Genomic DNA, 15,273 nt, shown 5'->3' on the forward strand with positions numbered 1-15,273 from the left:
ACCGGGGATTGAACCACCAACCTTCCGGTTTGTAGACAACCTACATGAACCACTGAACCACTGCCGCCCTGCTTCATAAATGAAGATGACTTGATGACAACCTGAGGCTTCCACTTCAGTGGTGGACGTTACTGCATAACCTGATCGTCTGTTACCTTCAAGGACTTGAGCTAGGCCATCAACAAACAACTCAAATTCGGATTTTTCTATGGGAGTTTCTTTTACTTCCCTCGTAGGTGTGTATGAAAGCGTAACACAATTGTGAGTCATTTCTCTTTCATCCTCTAACACAACGTCAGTCATTGCAGACATCATACATGAGGATGGGTTCGTGAATGGCACACGCTGTAAAACAATGTTCGGGGCTGTAAGGGTAGTTAACCAATTTCCCCAACGGGAGGAGGTGACAGAAGTGACTTTTGCTTGATTCATTACTGCGGACACTGCATGAGGGCATTTTACGTTTACAGTCTGACCTTACACCATTACTGATGAAGCCTGAAGAGCTAGATGAACTGCCTGCACTGCTCTAAGACATGGGCCCATACCTTGAGCGACTATGTCAAGTTTACCAGAATAGTAATGAATTGGGCGTAAACTGCCCCCATGATCTTGCATTAGACATGCAGTCATAAAGCCTAAGTGTTCATCGACATAAAGCACAAAGGGTCTATCAGATTGGGCAATTCCTAATGCTGGTGCTTGATATAGTGCTCTCTTCAAATGATTGAAAGCTTTGAGACGAAGTTCTTCCATACAAACAGTATCGGAATCTTTAACATGGCCTTTCAACAAGTCATAGAGCGGCTGCACAATCAAGGCATAGTCTTCAATCCAAGGTCTACTGTAACCTGCTGTTCCTAAAAATGATCGGAGTGTTTTAATAGTAATAGGCAGAGGTATGGCTTTTACTGAAGAGGCTCGATCCTGTGTAATGGATCTATTTCCTGCACCAATTGTTTGAGCCAGAAACATGACTTGGTTTTTAGCAGTTTGAGTTTTGTGAAAGCTGCATTTGTGTCCTTTTTTCTGCAAATAGTCCAACAATGCTGCTGTAACGCAGTTCAGATGTTATGGGAAGAAGGAGGCGGGAACCTGTGAACATTCAACAATTTTAATATGAAATAAATAAATATAAATTGAAAGGAAAAAAAAAAGCAGTCGTCCGTGAGGGGCTGCTGTCTTTTACTTTCAATTTGTATTTGTTTATTTAATATAATAAACACATAATAAAACAAAACACAACATAACTTCAGGCCTGTTCCTCTCTCGATCTTCACTGTCGTCGCTCCTCCTTTATGCTTCCACTCCTCCGTGAGAGATACGAGCATACCTGTCAACACTCCCGTTTTTCCCGGGTTTCTCCCGTTTTTTAGCCCTATCTCCCGGACCCCTCCCAGTTTGTTATTTCTCCCGGGAAACTCCCGTAATTTGCATGGCCCAAACTCCTTTATGAATAATCGGACCAATATGTTTGTCTAATGTTGACCAGTTGCCAGATTGTATTAAATGCATTATATTCACACAATCCACAGACCATTTACAATTTCAACCCGTTTGTCACCTCAACCTGGCAACCTATAACCCAGTTGCGCAGTCGCGGAAAATTTAACCCGAAAGCGAGCCGATAGACATGATGGCAGGTGAAGGTTGTGTCCCCGCAATGAAACTGAAGTACAGTTTGTAACGCGTTGCTTCAGGAAGATTAGGGATAGCTCACAACTGAAGTTATTGCATGCAGAGGCCAGACAGACACACGGAGGCGATTGGCATCTCACAACTCGCACTTTATTCCCAAATCGAACTCGTGGTGTAGCCTAACTGCCTGTCACACGTTCTACCGTCCACATCGTTACTTAATAAACAAAATAAGATAAAAATTAGCATCAAACAGAAATTACCCGCATACATGGGGTGTTCGCATACAGTAAAAGGTGTGTTCGAGGCCCAAGGCACATACAATACAATACTGCCGACAGTTCAACAGGGAGCGCACAGCTCTTAAAGTCCCCGTGAACCGGAAGTTGCAAACGACTTTTCTGCAGTGTTGTGACGTATTTCCGAGAGAAACGGAATACTAAATGAGGCAAAATAGTGGGCGTGGCTTTTTTCCCAACTAGCACCTGATTGGATCTAGAAAAGTAGGCGTTTCATTCAGCCTGTCTACTGTCAGTTGGAGGGGCGTGATTACGGATGTTAAGCAGACACCCAAACCGTGAAACCTACGTCATCAGGGAAGGTCCTCCAACGCAGAGGGGAGGGGAAATTTCAGATTTTGATTAAAGATTACAAAGCCCAAAAAAAAATTTGTGTGGATTGACTTGCATGGATGAATTGTTACCCACAAAACGATCAATTTAGGCAAACAAAGTAAGTATGGTCAATTTTGAATTCATGGGGACTTTAAAGGGGCCACACCTTATTTCCAGTCGTTAAGTTGTACATTTACCCAACCAAACCCCAACTCCCATTTTTTCAACACTTCATATTTCTAATTAAAATATTTATGCAAATTAGTTTACACTGACTTTATTTGATACAACAGCCAGTTATTCATTCTCAATTATAAAGTATTCAGAGGAAAATCTAGTCTAGTAGTTTAACTACATCTATGTATATTTAAGAAATAACAGTCTAGTCTAATACAAATACATGTCTATTTTGTTGATTTTAATTATGAATTACCACAGTACTGCAATGTATCATGATACTAACGTTACTTGGTATCTTGATATTTCAGCTGTTAAAGTATCGTAAGATATGTTTTTGGTAACGCGAAAAATTTGACTGGAAGGGTTCATTAAAATACAACTGGTTAGATCCAGCGCTCCATACGCTCTAAATCAGACACAGAGATAAAATTGTGCGGTAAGACTACATTTATTTGAGTGAATTACAGAGATGTACGATTTTGCGTGTGAAGTACATCCGTGCAGCATCTCAACTAACTAATGATAGCGGTAAGTGTAATAATTCAAAAGCAGCGATGTCACCATCTCGCTGCTGGGAAATATAATGTAAGTAGTAGCAAAGTCGCGGGACAGCGTTGACAATCTGTGCTCATATTGGTCTGGGCAGAGCGATCTCCCATCTCTCTCTGTGTGTGTGTGTGTGTGTGTGTGCTTCAACAAAAGCAGCGTATTAATACAGAGCGGCGATCAAACTGACCTACCGGTGCATTACATGGCTTGCAGCCAATCAGAATCAAGTATTCAGACAGCCCATGGTATCAAGCAAAATAAAATTAAGATTATGTAGAACAGGCATTAATAAAAGAACTGTAAAAATTCAAGTGCAATGATTTAATTTTACTACCAAGTTCGAGTTAAAAACTTTTAATTGAGTGAGAATTCTCTAGAAAATTAAGCTGAAAGATATTCACAATAAATTACACAGATAATCTATGGCGGGCAGACAAATGAGCATGCTATGAGATGTAGCAACAACTGAAATAACAGAAAACTGAACAGGAAGAAAAACAATAAAAAAAATTGCGCACAAATCAAGTACCCACAGTCAGTTAATATTCAGGTACAAATCAAATGTAACCTTTTTGTGTTTTTAAAAATCACACGATAGCAGTAAAAAGATACAAAGCACCAAAGTAAAACTACTTACAAAAGGACTGTAGTAAGAGAAAAAAAACACAGGTGGGCAGTAAAAACAGACGACTTGAATTATTTCTTGTTTTTTGCCTGATTTCTTGGAGAGCCTTTTAGTAAATCTCGAATCTTGAGGTAAACCCCCGTTGCTTCAGCAACTTCTGTAAACTCAGGAGTGTCCTCAAAAGGAATTATTCCCTCAGCAAATCTGCTACGGTGCGGGACGAAAGCTACTTTATTCATGGCAGGTTCCTCCGTGTCATCAGCCACTTGAGCGTTCGACTCTTGTGTGCTTATCTGTGGAGATGCTGAAGTTTCATTCGTTGCGTCATTATTACCGTTTTCCTCGTAAATTTCATCCAGGACGATAATATCACTCAAATCGATCACGTTTTCATTGACTGAATGTTTTTCCTGACCATCACAGGTTGTTTTATCTCCTATCTCACCCTCGCAATTAGTTACTGGATCACCGGGTGAAGTTGGTGTGCTCTGGATTTCAAAAGCATGACTCAAGTCCTCCATCTTTTCTCCTTCTTTCTCGGTGTCAAGCTTAAGCGAAGTGACAACACTGGGTGAACTTGGGATGGGGGTCCCAGAAGCTCCAGCTTCAGAATCACTGTTGGTTGTAGTGTCTGCCTTTTCAAGAGCTGCCCAAAGCAGCCGTTGTTGCTCCTCCAGTTCCTCCAAAGTCAGCCCATCCTCTGACTCCTCCCCCTCCGTCATTCCCCTCCCTTGGGTGGATGGAGAATCACTTGTAGGTGGAGTTGCTGGAGGAGTGCCCTTAGGAACTGGAGGTGTGCTTGGAGGCGTTCCCAGCGGTAGAGGTGGAGGAACGCTCAAGGATGAACAACCAGGAGGGAGTGGTGGGTGGAACTGGAAACCATCAGATCCCCTTTGGGGCGTGTCATGATCTGTAGAAGAACGAAAACTAAATCATCATGATTGTCTTTCACGATAATGAAGTATTTATTTAGTGAGACACTGAAATGTCGGCAACCAAAATAGACCCTGACACATTTAAAGGGAAAATTCACCCAAAAATTTAAATTCACAACTACCACTTTGACACTTCAAAAAGTTCATAAAGAGATCGTAAAACTAATCCATATGAATTGAGCGGTTTAGTCCAAACTTTTCTGAAGAGACTCGATCGCTTTATATGGTGAACAGATTAAATTTAGGCTTTTATTTTGAAGATGAACAAAAGTCTTACGGGTTTGGAACGTCACGAGGGCGAGTAATTAATGACAGATTTTTCATTTTTGGGTGAACTGTCCCTTTAAAACGTGCCACCTGAGAAGCGCTAATGAAATGTCACCGCTATGGTCCTTGATTTTGGCCCTACAAAACTATTTCGTCCAAAACCAAAAATTAATCTCTACCACTTTACTACTTGTTACAGCACAAAATAAACATCAAAAGATATGTAATCATGTAATCGCTCAGTCAGTTTCTACAGCGTAAAGACGTCAATAAAACAGCTTGTAAACAATGTCACGAAACATTAGTTACCTCAGGAAAATCATTCAATGTCCACAAACTCAAGAAAAAAATTACTCTATAGTAGGGCTGGGCGATAAAACGGTATCGGTATTTATCGACGGTACACCATTGTCGGTAACAATATAAAAGTGTTCGATATAAAGCTCGATATTTTCATTAAAATGTGCGCGCTTCGCCCGTAGATCTTAGTTCATTTGAATTTGCCACAGAAGTAATAACATCACTGCGAGATCTAGTGAGAAGCATTCACATTTCTCCGTTATTAACCCTAGATCTCTATTAGATCAAACAGCGCTGACGTGGAAACCAGGAGAAACATTGTGCCGTGAATGAACTAGTAATAGGCTTTAAGTCCACAGATCAGCAACATTCACCATGGATTTAATGTAGTAACACTAACCTGCAACCATTCAAAGTTTGGCAGAAATAGTAAAATGCTTTCAAGTACATGTAACATCTTTTTCCAGCACTTCACAACACAAATATTATCATATTTAAATGTTATTTTTAATGTGATGACCAAAAAATCATTTGTTAATCCTTCAAAGATTACCCCCATTCATTAAACTAAAAGTTTCAACACTCACACTTATTTAAAAATAATTTTTCTTTTAATAAATTATTATTTTTAAATCAAGGAAATTTCTCTGGCATTTCTTTCTTTTTGCTGTATCGAAAACGTACAAACCGTGACAATCAAACCGAACTGTGAATTTTGTGAACCGTTACACCCCTACTTATTACAGATGTTGATCTACCTCAAAGTGTGCCTTGATTGTTCTATGTTTACACTTTTTTTTTTTTGAACACATTTTGTAACATTTTATTTAAGTTCAAGAGTTTCTTTAACACTTACTTTTTTATCTTAATATAAAACAAAGAACTTTTCTACTTGTCTTTAAAAAAAAAAGATAGATATGAAACATTATATCGGATACTTTTTTTTGCTATATCGCACTACTCCATAGAGACGAGCATTTTGATAAATATATGCACTATTTCATATTTATTATATTTTTTACTTAACTTGTCTTTATTATTTAATGTATGTTTTAATAAATCTGCCACGAAAACATGTTATTACAGCCATGTCTAAATGTTTATATTTCAACAATGAATTAGAGTAGAAAGTATCATTATAAAGTTAATATAGAACTGCCTTATGTGCAATTTAAATGTTTAAATTAATTCTACAATTCCATTTTCACTTGAGTGTTGATTATTAAATAAATATGATTGATTATTAAACTATTGTTGTTGTAGCCTTTTGGCCAATGAAAACGTTCATTTTGGTGTTTCTGTAAAAAAAAATATATATATATATAATATACACTCACCGGCCACTTTATTAGGTACACCTGTCCAACTGCTCGTTAACACTTAATTTCTAAGCAGCCAATCACATGGCGGCAACTCAGTGCATTTAGGCATGTAGACATGGTCAAGACAATCTCCTGCAGTTCAAACCGAGCATCAGTATGGGGAAGAAAGTTGATTTGAGTGACTTTGAACGTGGCATGATTGTTGGTGCCAGAAGGGCTGGTCTGAGTATTTCAGAAACTGCTAATCTACTGGGATTTTCACGCACAACCATCTCTAGGGTTTACAGAGAATGGTCCGAAAAAGAAAAAACATCCAGTGAGCGGCAGTTCTGTGGGCGGAAATGCCTTGTTGATGCCAGAGGTCAGAGGAGAATGGCCAGACTGGTTCGAGCTGATAGAAGGGCAACAGTGACTGAAATAACCACTCGTTACAACCGAGGTATGCAGCAAAGCATTTGTGAAGCCACAACACGCACAACCTTGAGGCGGATGGGCTACAACAGCAGAAGACTCCACCGGGTACCACTCATCTCCACTACAAATAGGAAAAAGAGGCTACAATTTGCAAGAGCTCACCAAAATTGAACAGTTGAAGACTGGAAAAATGTTGCCTGGTCTGATGAGTCTCGATTTCTGTTGAGACATTCAGATGTTAGAGTCAGAATTTGGCGTAAACAGAATGAGAACATGGAACCATCATGCCTTGTTACCACTGTGCAGGCTGGTGGTGGTGGTGTAATGGTGTGGGGGATGTTTTCCTGGCACACTTTAGGCCCCTTAGTGCCAATTGGGCATCGTTTAAATGCCACGGCCTACCTGAGCATTGTTTCTGACCATGTCCATCCCTTTATGGCCACCATGTACCCATCCTCTGATGGCTACTTCCACCATGTCACAAAGCTCTAATCATTTCAAATTGGTTTCTTGAACATGACAATGAGTTCACTGTACTAAAATGGCCTCCACAGTCACCAGATCTCAACCCAATAGAGCATCTTTGGGATGTGGTGGAACGGGAGATTCGCATCATGGATGTGCAGCCGACAAATCTGCGGCAACTGTGTGATGCCATCATGTCAATATGGACCAAACTCCCTGAGGAATGCTTCCAGCACCTTGTTGAAACTATGCCACGAAGAATTGAGGCAGTTCTGAAGGCAAAAGGGGGTCCAACCCGTTACTAGCATGGGGTACCTAATAAAGTGGCCGGTGAGTGTATATATATAATACATTTAAAAAAGTTTTTTTTTTTAAGTAAATAGTTTCACTGCAAAGATGCCATGTCAAGTATGTATTCCTGTATAACAATCTGTACTCAATAAAACTGACAGTGTTTAACAAAATTGAAGCTGTGTACCTGACTCTATCTCCATATCCGATGCCTGGTGCGTTTGCTCTGAATTAGTTCTCAATTTCTTTGTCTTCTGGGGTGTGGATTCAGACTCTTGACGCCTCTTACTGCAGCTGGTGGCCTGCTGTGCACATACAGAGGTCATCAATTCCTTGGGAAATATCAATAAAGGCAATAAACCAGAAAAAAACTCAAATATATCGAAAAGGGTTTTTACCGATGGAAAGTTACTGCTTAAAAAAGCAGCAAAATTTTGCTTCCATTGCTGAGGCTGCATTGGAATAGACCCGAAAGACCTGTAATCCTGTATATTGGGGGGGGAAACACACACAAACACACACAAGGGTTTGTTGGATTTCAACAGAACAGGCTCAATAGAGGGAAAACAGGTTTTTGAATTAACAGCCATCCACAGACACATTTGTAGACTGTCAGCTTGTAGAAAAAGGCTCCCTAGTTCAGTAATCAGGGAGTCATCCATTTTAAGGGCCGTCTCAATCCCAAAATCCTTCTCGTGCACTGAAACGTTCGCTCCCTAAAACAATCTACTGATTCATGATCTAGGGAGCTGATTGAGACGCACCCAAGATGTTCTACATTTCCTGAAGAGAATGTCAGTGGATGTTACATCATCTTTGTAGCTCAAGTTTGACCATACCAAGTTGTATCATGATGTGGGAACAAGCATTTCTTTGTTAGAGTATCTGCCAGAGCATGTGAGCGGAGTGGAGCGGGAGCGCTACTGGACGGATATTGGACAGAGCGGCATTTTTAAAAGGACGGAGCGTCGCCCTAGCCTGACTTCGTCATACTCATCTTCTAGTCAGAATGTGAGTCTGATACTGCTCCATAGGGCTTTGATTATGAGGCGTGTCTTAATCGAACCAGGAAAAAAAAAACCTCTGCACTCAATTGGATAGACCTACAACCAATCAGAGCAACGCAGTAAGTGATGTATGTTGAGCGACTCATATCAACAGAACTGAACTGCACGCACTCACGAAAAAGTATTTCAAAGAAAAATGAGCGTTAACGACCTTTGCCGGTGTTGCAAAAAGAATTTAAGGATTTGCAAAGTACTTGCAAACTCGAAAAACATTTTTGAACGAAATAGAAAATGTGAATGTATATACGAACAAGTTCTCCGTTTAGGATTAGATCTCGACAGTAAAGCCAACAAATCTACTCGCATTTGTCTGACCTGTCTCAATTTTATAACAGGGTTGGAGCGTGACTTGACTGATTTTAATAAATGGAGAGACGACGAAAGACACCAGGCTGAAGAAGCGTGTTCATTTGAGTCTTCAGAGAAAAGAGACCGGGAGCCAAAATGATGTTTTAATGATGATTTAAATACAAAATGATGAGTAATTCTTGTACTTGTACTTTGTCTTGTTTATTTGTTCTGTCTTGCGTGGTTTTGGACATAAGTCTGGCAAATAAACTGAATTGAGTAACATCATCTAATCTAGTTTGATGTAGCGATGGCTTTGACATGAGTTGCATCGCCCTGATGCCCATTTCGGTTGCTTCTTTTACTTGGTCCTCCATGAGTGCGACCAAAGGAGAAACAACAATGACAACAGGCTTTTCATTGCGTCCCATATTGCGACCATCGGAGCCTGCTGATAAATTAAACTTTTGCCGAATCCCGTAGGAAGGACGGCAAACACATCTTGACGATCGACAAATGCCTTGATTGCAGTTCTCTGTTCGTCTTTTAAAATGAATGCCCTGTCGATTTCTTTTACGACAGACGCGATAGTGGAATCTATACATCTCAATTCTCCAGCGGCTGTCATCTGTGAGGGAAACCAGTTCAACCCAAGCGCTCTTTGATGACGTGAGGATTACGTATCTGCAGATCATCTGTCCATCATCGTATAAAGCCCGCCCTGGCAATTTGATTGGCCCGAACATTTTTTGACTGATCATAATTACTCCTCAATGGATCGAGTCCAGACCGAACTTCCCGACCAAAAAATGTTGTGGGCGGGGTTCGGGCTGGCATCCAGGCTAGCGTCGCCCTATTTCCCGCTCCAATTTCGCTCCGCTCCGCTCACACCACGAGTCTGACTCCACGTCTTTTCCCCGCCTGGCTAAAGAAACTCGCATTGTGTTCAGCATCCCAAGCGGGTCTGCGAGCGCAGAGAGGGTTTTCTCCGCAACCACCGCATGAGTCTGAAGCCACAGACATTGTCCAAACTTGTGTTCTTGAAGGTGAACTCAAAAGAACTGTAGATAAGGAAAGCAATTCATTTTCTTTCTTTTTTTTTTTAAGATTGACAACATAAGCCAATTCAAAGGCGCCATCTTGCTGACATGTCCAGCAGACTGACAGCCTATTAAAATCTGACTATTCCCAGTTTAGCACCTGGACAGCTTTACTTGATGCTACTGCTGAGAGTATACAGCTGGACTCCACCAAGCCCCAACATGTTCAACCAGAGCTCCATCTAATATGTCAAGCCCAAAAAGAGGATTTCCCTGAAGAATATAGGCTACTTCAAAGTGGCCGAGATGTCCCTCCTCAAAATCGCCTGGCTGAATTAGCCCCAGAATATGACCCGGCTACAGGATTGATTAGAGTGGGTGGCCGACTCCGTCAGAGTGAGGATCTTGAGCCTGATATTATCCATCCCATTGTTTTGGACCCTAAGAATCATATTACCTCACTGATCATCGTGGAAATTGATTCTTCTTTGCGTCACCCTGGGCCACAAAGAGTGTTTGCCCATCTTCGGCGGAGATACTGGGTCTTACGTGGCCGTCAAGCCGTGAAGAGGGTTCGGCAAACATGTGTAGATTGTAAGAAATGGAAAAGCTCTCCTTCTGTTCCCCGCATGGCGGACTTGCCTGCCTCTAAACTCCGTCTCCATAAGCCCCCCTTCTGGTCAACTGGTATGGACTATTTTGGCCCTTTCACCATCAAGATAGGCCGAAGGCATGAGAAGAGATGGGGCATTCTTTTTAAATGTCAAACCACCCGATGTGTCCATCTTGAGCTCCTGTCTAGTCTCGACACTGACCGAGCTCCTAGCTCTTCGGCGATTCGTAGCCCGGCGAGGACGTCCTCATGAACTTATATCCGACCAGGGCACGAATTTCCGAGGTGGCGAAAGGGAGCTCAGAGAGGCCTATGCTCTACTTGTCCCTCCACTTCAAGAGAAACTGGCACAGCAGCAGATCAAGTTCTCATTCAATCCGCCACATGCTCCTCATTTTGGAGGAACGTGGGAACGTGAGGTGAGGTCTATTAAAAATGCCCTGCGTGTCACTTTGGGAACTCAAGTTGTGACCGAGGAAGTCCTCCACACTGTAATTATAGAAGTTGAAGAGATAATGAATTCAAAACCCCTTGGCTACGTGTCATCGAACATCTCGGACACGGATCCGATAACGCCAAATTTTGGGCGGCGAGACGCGTCCCTTCCACAAGTAATGTATGCTGACTCTGAGCTCTTGACCCATCGGAAGTGGAGACACAGTCAGATCCTTGCTGACAGGTTCTGGGTTAGCTTCATCAAGGATTATCTCCCAAGCCTTCAGTCCCATCAGAAGTGGAAAATGGATGGTCCCTCTATCTCACCTTCTGCTGTGGTCATGGTGATGGATCCCCAGCTCCCTCGTAGGTCCTGGCCCACAGGGACAGTCTCTAAGGTTCTGCCCAGTTCTGATGGCCGCATTCGAGTGGCTGAGATCATCATAAATGGCAAACAATTTATCCGTCCAGTTAGCCAATTAACCGTTCATCCTGCCTTTCCCACTGAGCATACTGTATGAGTGGGATTTCTTTGGACAAATATGTTGTCATATTTGGGGCGGCTGTTAAAAATCCCAATTAGTCACTCTATTGGGAGACACGCCCACATCCTGGAACTTTCTTCACCTGAGGATAATTACCAATCAACCTCACTGTTTCTCTTTGTGCTGACTGTTTGCTCCTCTGCCTGCTGCGTCTATGACTTTGTACGTTTATTTAAACCTTTTGTATTGATATTAATTTGATTATTGTTGATTTGTTTAATTTGGTTAAAGACTTTCTTTATGGTTATGTGAATGTATACTTATTATTATAATGATTTGTATTAGTAAAGTTAACTTTGTTTGATTGTGGACACCAGCAATATGCAGCAATTGTAAGGAACTGGGATAACGAAGAAAGAAAGCAAATGGCAATAAATCAATTGAGAAGTAACTTCTGGACTCTATGGGTGACGTCAGACGCTTTCTTTGTCCATATTTTTTTACAGTCTATGGATTTATCTCATTACCGAATACCGGCACATGTCTAAGTCTCTCAGCTCTCAGCTCCAGTCTGTGCCACTTCAAACTGTAGTGTCAACGTCCCCCATGTCGGACTGACAGGGGACACCGTATCACCTCAACTGGAGGATTATGAGATTATTAGTAAATTCACTGTCATGACTCCAACATAACACAATACAGACAAACTTGTGTTGTGATATTATATCTGTCTTTACTCATTTCGAGGCCACAACAAAGGCACCATCGAAGAGGACGTAGGTTTTTATTTAATTTGATAATAATAATAAAAAATCAGTTTGAATAAATTATTCAATGACTCGCTCATAAAGACATCAATTGCTTCATTACTGGGTGAATCAGTGATTTTGAATAAATCTCTTAATGATTCAATGACAAAAACAAAAACAGTCACTTGTCGCCACCTACTGGTGTAAACATGTATTTGATACAATTTTTATTTACTTTCATAGGGTGATTTACTATATTTTGATCAGTAACCTCAGTATTGTTGTACATTAACAGGATGTAGTAATAACATAGAGCGTAAAGGACTATATTTAATACAATTATTAAATGAATGCAGTCCTTCCTACACCAACCTTAACCGATAAACAGTCTTTAGGCACTTTATTTCCACTTTTCAAATATTTTCTTAATTTTTATTGAAAGTAAATGTCTTTCCGCTCTGATATGTGATGGGAAAAGGAAGAAGAGCGAGTTGGGCAAAAGGCGATTTCGAACTTGGGTCGAACACCTCAAAAGCTATACATGCAGGTGCCACAATCCCTATCCCTACGCCAATGCAGATGTTAAGTGGACTGTCTTTTAGCCAACAAGACAGGCTATTTACACTTAGAGCCACTTCGTCATCGGAAATGAAAAAAAAAAAAGTTCTTCCCTTCGCTTGGGCCCCAAATGCGCATAGGCCCCTGGCCCCGTGCCCATAATGCCCATTGGATAATCCGGCCCAGACTCTCAGTGGCGGCTCGCTCCCATCCCCTCGAACTCCACTGGGACTCCCGCGTCGATGGATGCTACAGCCGTTCGCACACCTGGTCAAACGGGCTTCCCTCAGCTCTGATGTTGTAGAAAGTACATAAACACAAAGATGAAGATGAAAGTCTTTAATAAATCCACACGTATATAAGTAGCATAAAGCAGCACAAAGAGAGCAGCATTAAAACACATCTAGACACAGACGAGACAAGACAGCAATGAACAGAAACAGGAACTTTGGTACACATGCAAACAAGGATAATTAATGACACATACCTAAACTGAATGACAACTAATCTGAAACCATGACAACAAACTCCACCATGGAAGCATTGCAAACTGAAAACTAAGTCCAGTGGGCAAGACAGACTGCACACAATATTATATAAATAGTAATATCGATATATAAAAAAGCAAGATTAAAACAGGGTAACTTTGGATTTGTTTACTGTACTTATAGGGCTATATACAGTATATGTACAGTATAAATAATTATCATGTTGATCTGCATTCAGACTTTTTTTTTCCGCAACAGGGCGTTTTCTATGCTATAATGTGTTTCTATAATAAAAACATATATGATATCTTATACCTGAATCAATACAGTTAAAAAATCCTGATATATTTTGGAAATATGAAGGGGAGATTTTGTGCTGGATGTTTGAAAATGATGTTTTTGCTTGGGAAAAATTTATAGAAAAGGCCTGGTATCTGCGGTAAAGAATTTTGTATCCCATATTAAAAGCCATCTCTATTTGTATGTGTACTTATTTTTAGTGGTTTAGTTATGCTATGTTGAGTTCTGTGTTATGTCACGTGGCTACTTGGAGATATTTGTGAAATTATTACTGTAGTGTCTAATAAGCCCATGAGGGCTGGGCACTATGGTGTTTGACACTTAAATAAACAAATCAATCAATCAAAAAAAATCTAAATATTTTTTTTAACTTTACAGACATGTTATCTTTGCAAGCACAGACTTTAATCAGTCTTTATTTTCATTATATTATTAGCATCAAACAAACAATATAGTTCTTATTCACAGTGATTAAAGATTATTAAACGAAAAGATTGAAAAAATGATTGCACAACCACCAAATAGGTGGCGATATATTTACCAAGTAAATCGGCATTAAACAAAAGAAGAAGAATAAAGGAGTAGAACGGTTCGCTTTTTCTTGAAGTCCGTCTCGTGAGTTAACCGTGAACTAGGTTGGCTGATGTTACTCCCGGACGGACGTGTATTTAAATCTATAGCAGCTACCTCGAGTAAGCAAGGTTTGGTTTAATCAACCAAGAGTTCAGTGTATGTTTGACGGGATAAGTTAATAAATCTTGCTTTCTTCAGCGGCAGCGCAAATGCATATTTGAATGTTCGTGCTGTGATCGTAGCGTATAGCTATTAGCTTAAGTTACTTGTCAAATGTTTAATAGAAACAGCTTAGTCGTTAAAGTAAGATCGTGTGTTTGTTTGAATCGAGATCGCGATCTTTGATTAATAATCGTGCTGCTGCTGTACAATATGTGTCTCTCAGTCTCTTTTCAGGCTAGATATCATTATTAAAAAGAGTTTACATTAAATCCGATTAAACCTGTGTATTTCAGTATTTTCATAGTAAAAATTGAATCCACATAAAATTTTCAGTTACGCAGAAGCCCCGCCCACAGAGTGACGATGCCCAGTGACGCTGAGCCTGCATTGGAATGCATTATAGAACGTGACGTCACAATCGCGTACCGGTCAATTAAAGCAAACTTTCGCACATTCTCTTCATTACTTTACTGACAATTTTCTACTGGCATTTATTGCAGCATAGTTATTTAGCATTTGAAAATGGGTTCAAACATTTCTTGTGTTAAATGTGTAGATGTTTCTGACAGTGTGGACAATTTACACAAAAAGGAGAAAGGCAAGAGGAAGGCAAAAACCAATAAGACCAGCTCAAGTCAAGGTAAGAAAGAGGACCAGACATGTCAATGTTATTGGTATATGTAGAATATATAAAGTTCTGTTTTTAAAGTCTTATAAATAATAATAATGCTTAACTATTAATTGAAAACTTTTACTAGAGAATTCAGTAACATAATTATACTTGACATATAATGGAAACTACACACCTTTGATGACAGATGCGTTAACGCCTTTAAACAGACATTCAAATGTATTACCTCAAATTTTATTGAAGTATTATAATTATGACGTTTGCCCAGTAGGCCAAATCCATTG

General features: G+C 40.3%; 1 protein-coding gene across 2 annotated transcripts; it reads right to left on the minus strand.

The window, feature by feature from the left end:
* Positions 1 to 3,651: 3,651 nt before the first annotated feature.
* LOC130082510 (zinc finger CCHC domain-containing protein 8-like) lies at positions 3,652 to 8,220 on the minus strand. Of its 2 annotated transcripts, none has more exons than XM_056247376.1 (3): positions 7,999 to 8,220; positions 7,788 to 7,902; positions 3,652 to 4,516 (listed from the first exon to the last, which is right to left on the minus strand). In XM_056247376.1, the coding sequence occupies exons 1-3, from the start codon at positions 8,200 to 8,202 to the stop codon at positions 3,678 to 3,680; spliced, it is 1,158 nt and encodes a 385-aa protein (XP_056103351.1). In that variant the 5' UTR covers positions 8,203 to 8,220; the 3' UTR covers positions 3,652 to 3,677. The 2 variants fall into 2 exon arrangements, with proteins under 2 accessions (XP_056103351.1, XP_056103350.1); XM_056247375.1 differs by having other exon boundaries at positions 7,788 to 7,905.
* Positions 8,221 to 15,273: the final 7,053 nt, after the last annotated feature.

This window comes from Rhinichthys klamathensis, unplaced genomic scaffold (genome assembly GCF_029890125.1).
Source record: "Rhinichthys klamathensis goyatoka isolate OS25496 unplaced genomic scaffold, OSU_Roscu_1.1 h1tg000046l_1, whole genome shotgun sequence".
Classification (NCBI taxonomy): domain Eukaryota; kingdom Metazoa; phylum Chordata; class Actinopteri; order Cypriniformes; family Leuciscidae; genus Rhinichthys; species Rhinichthys klamathensis.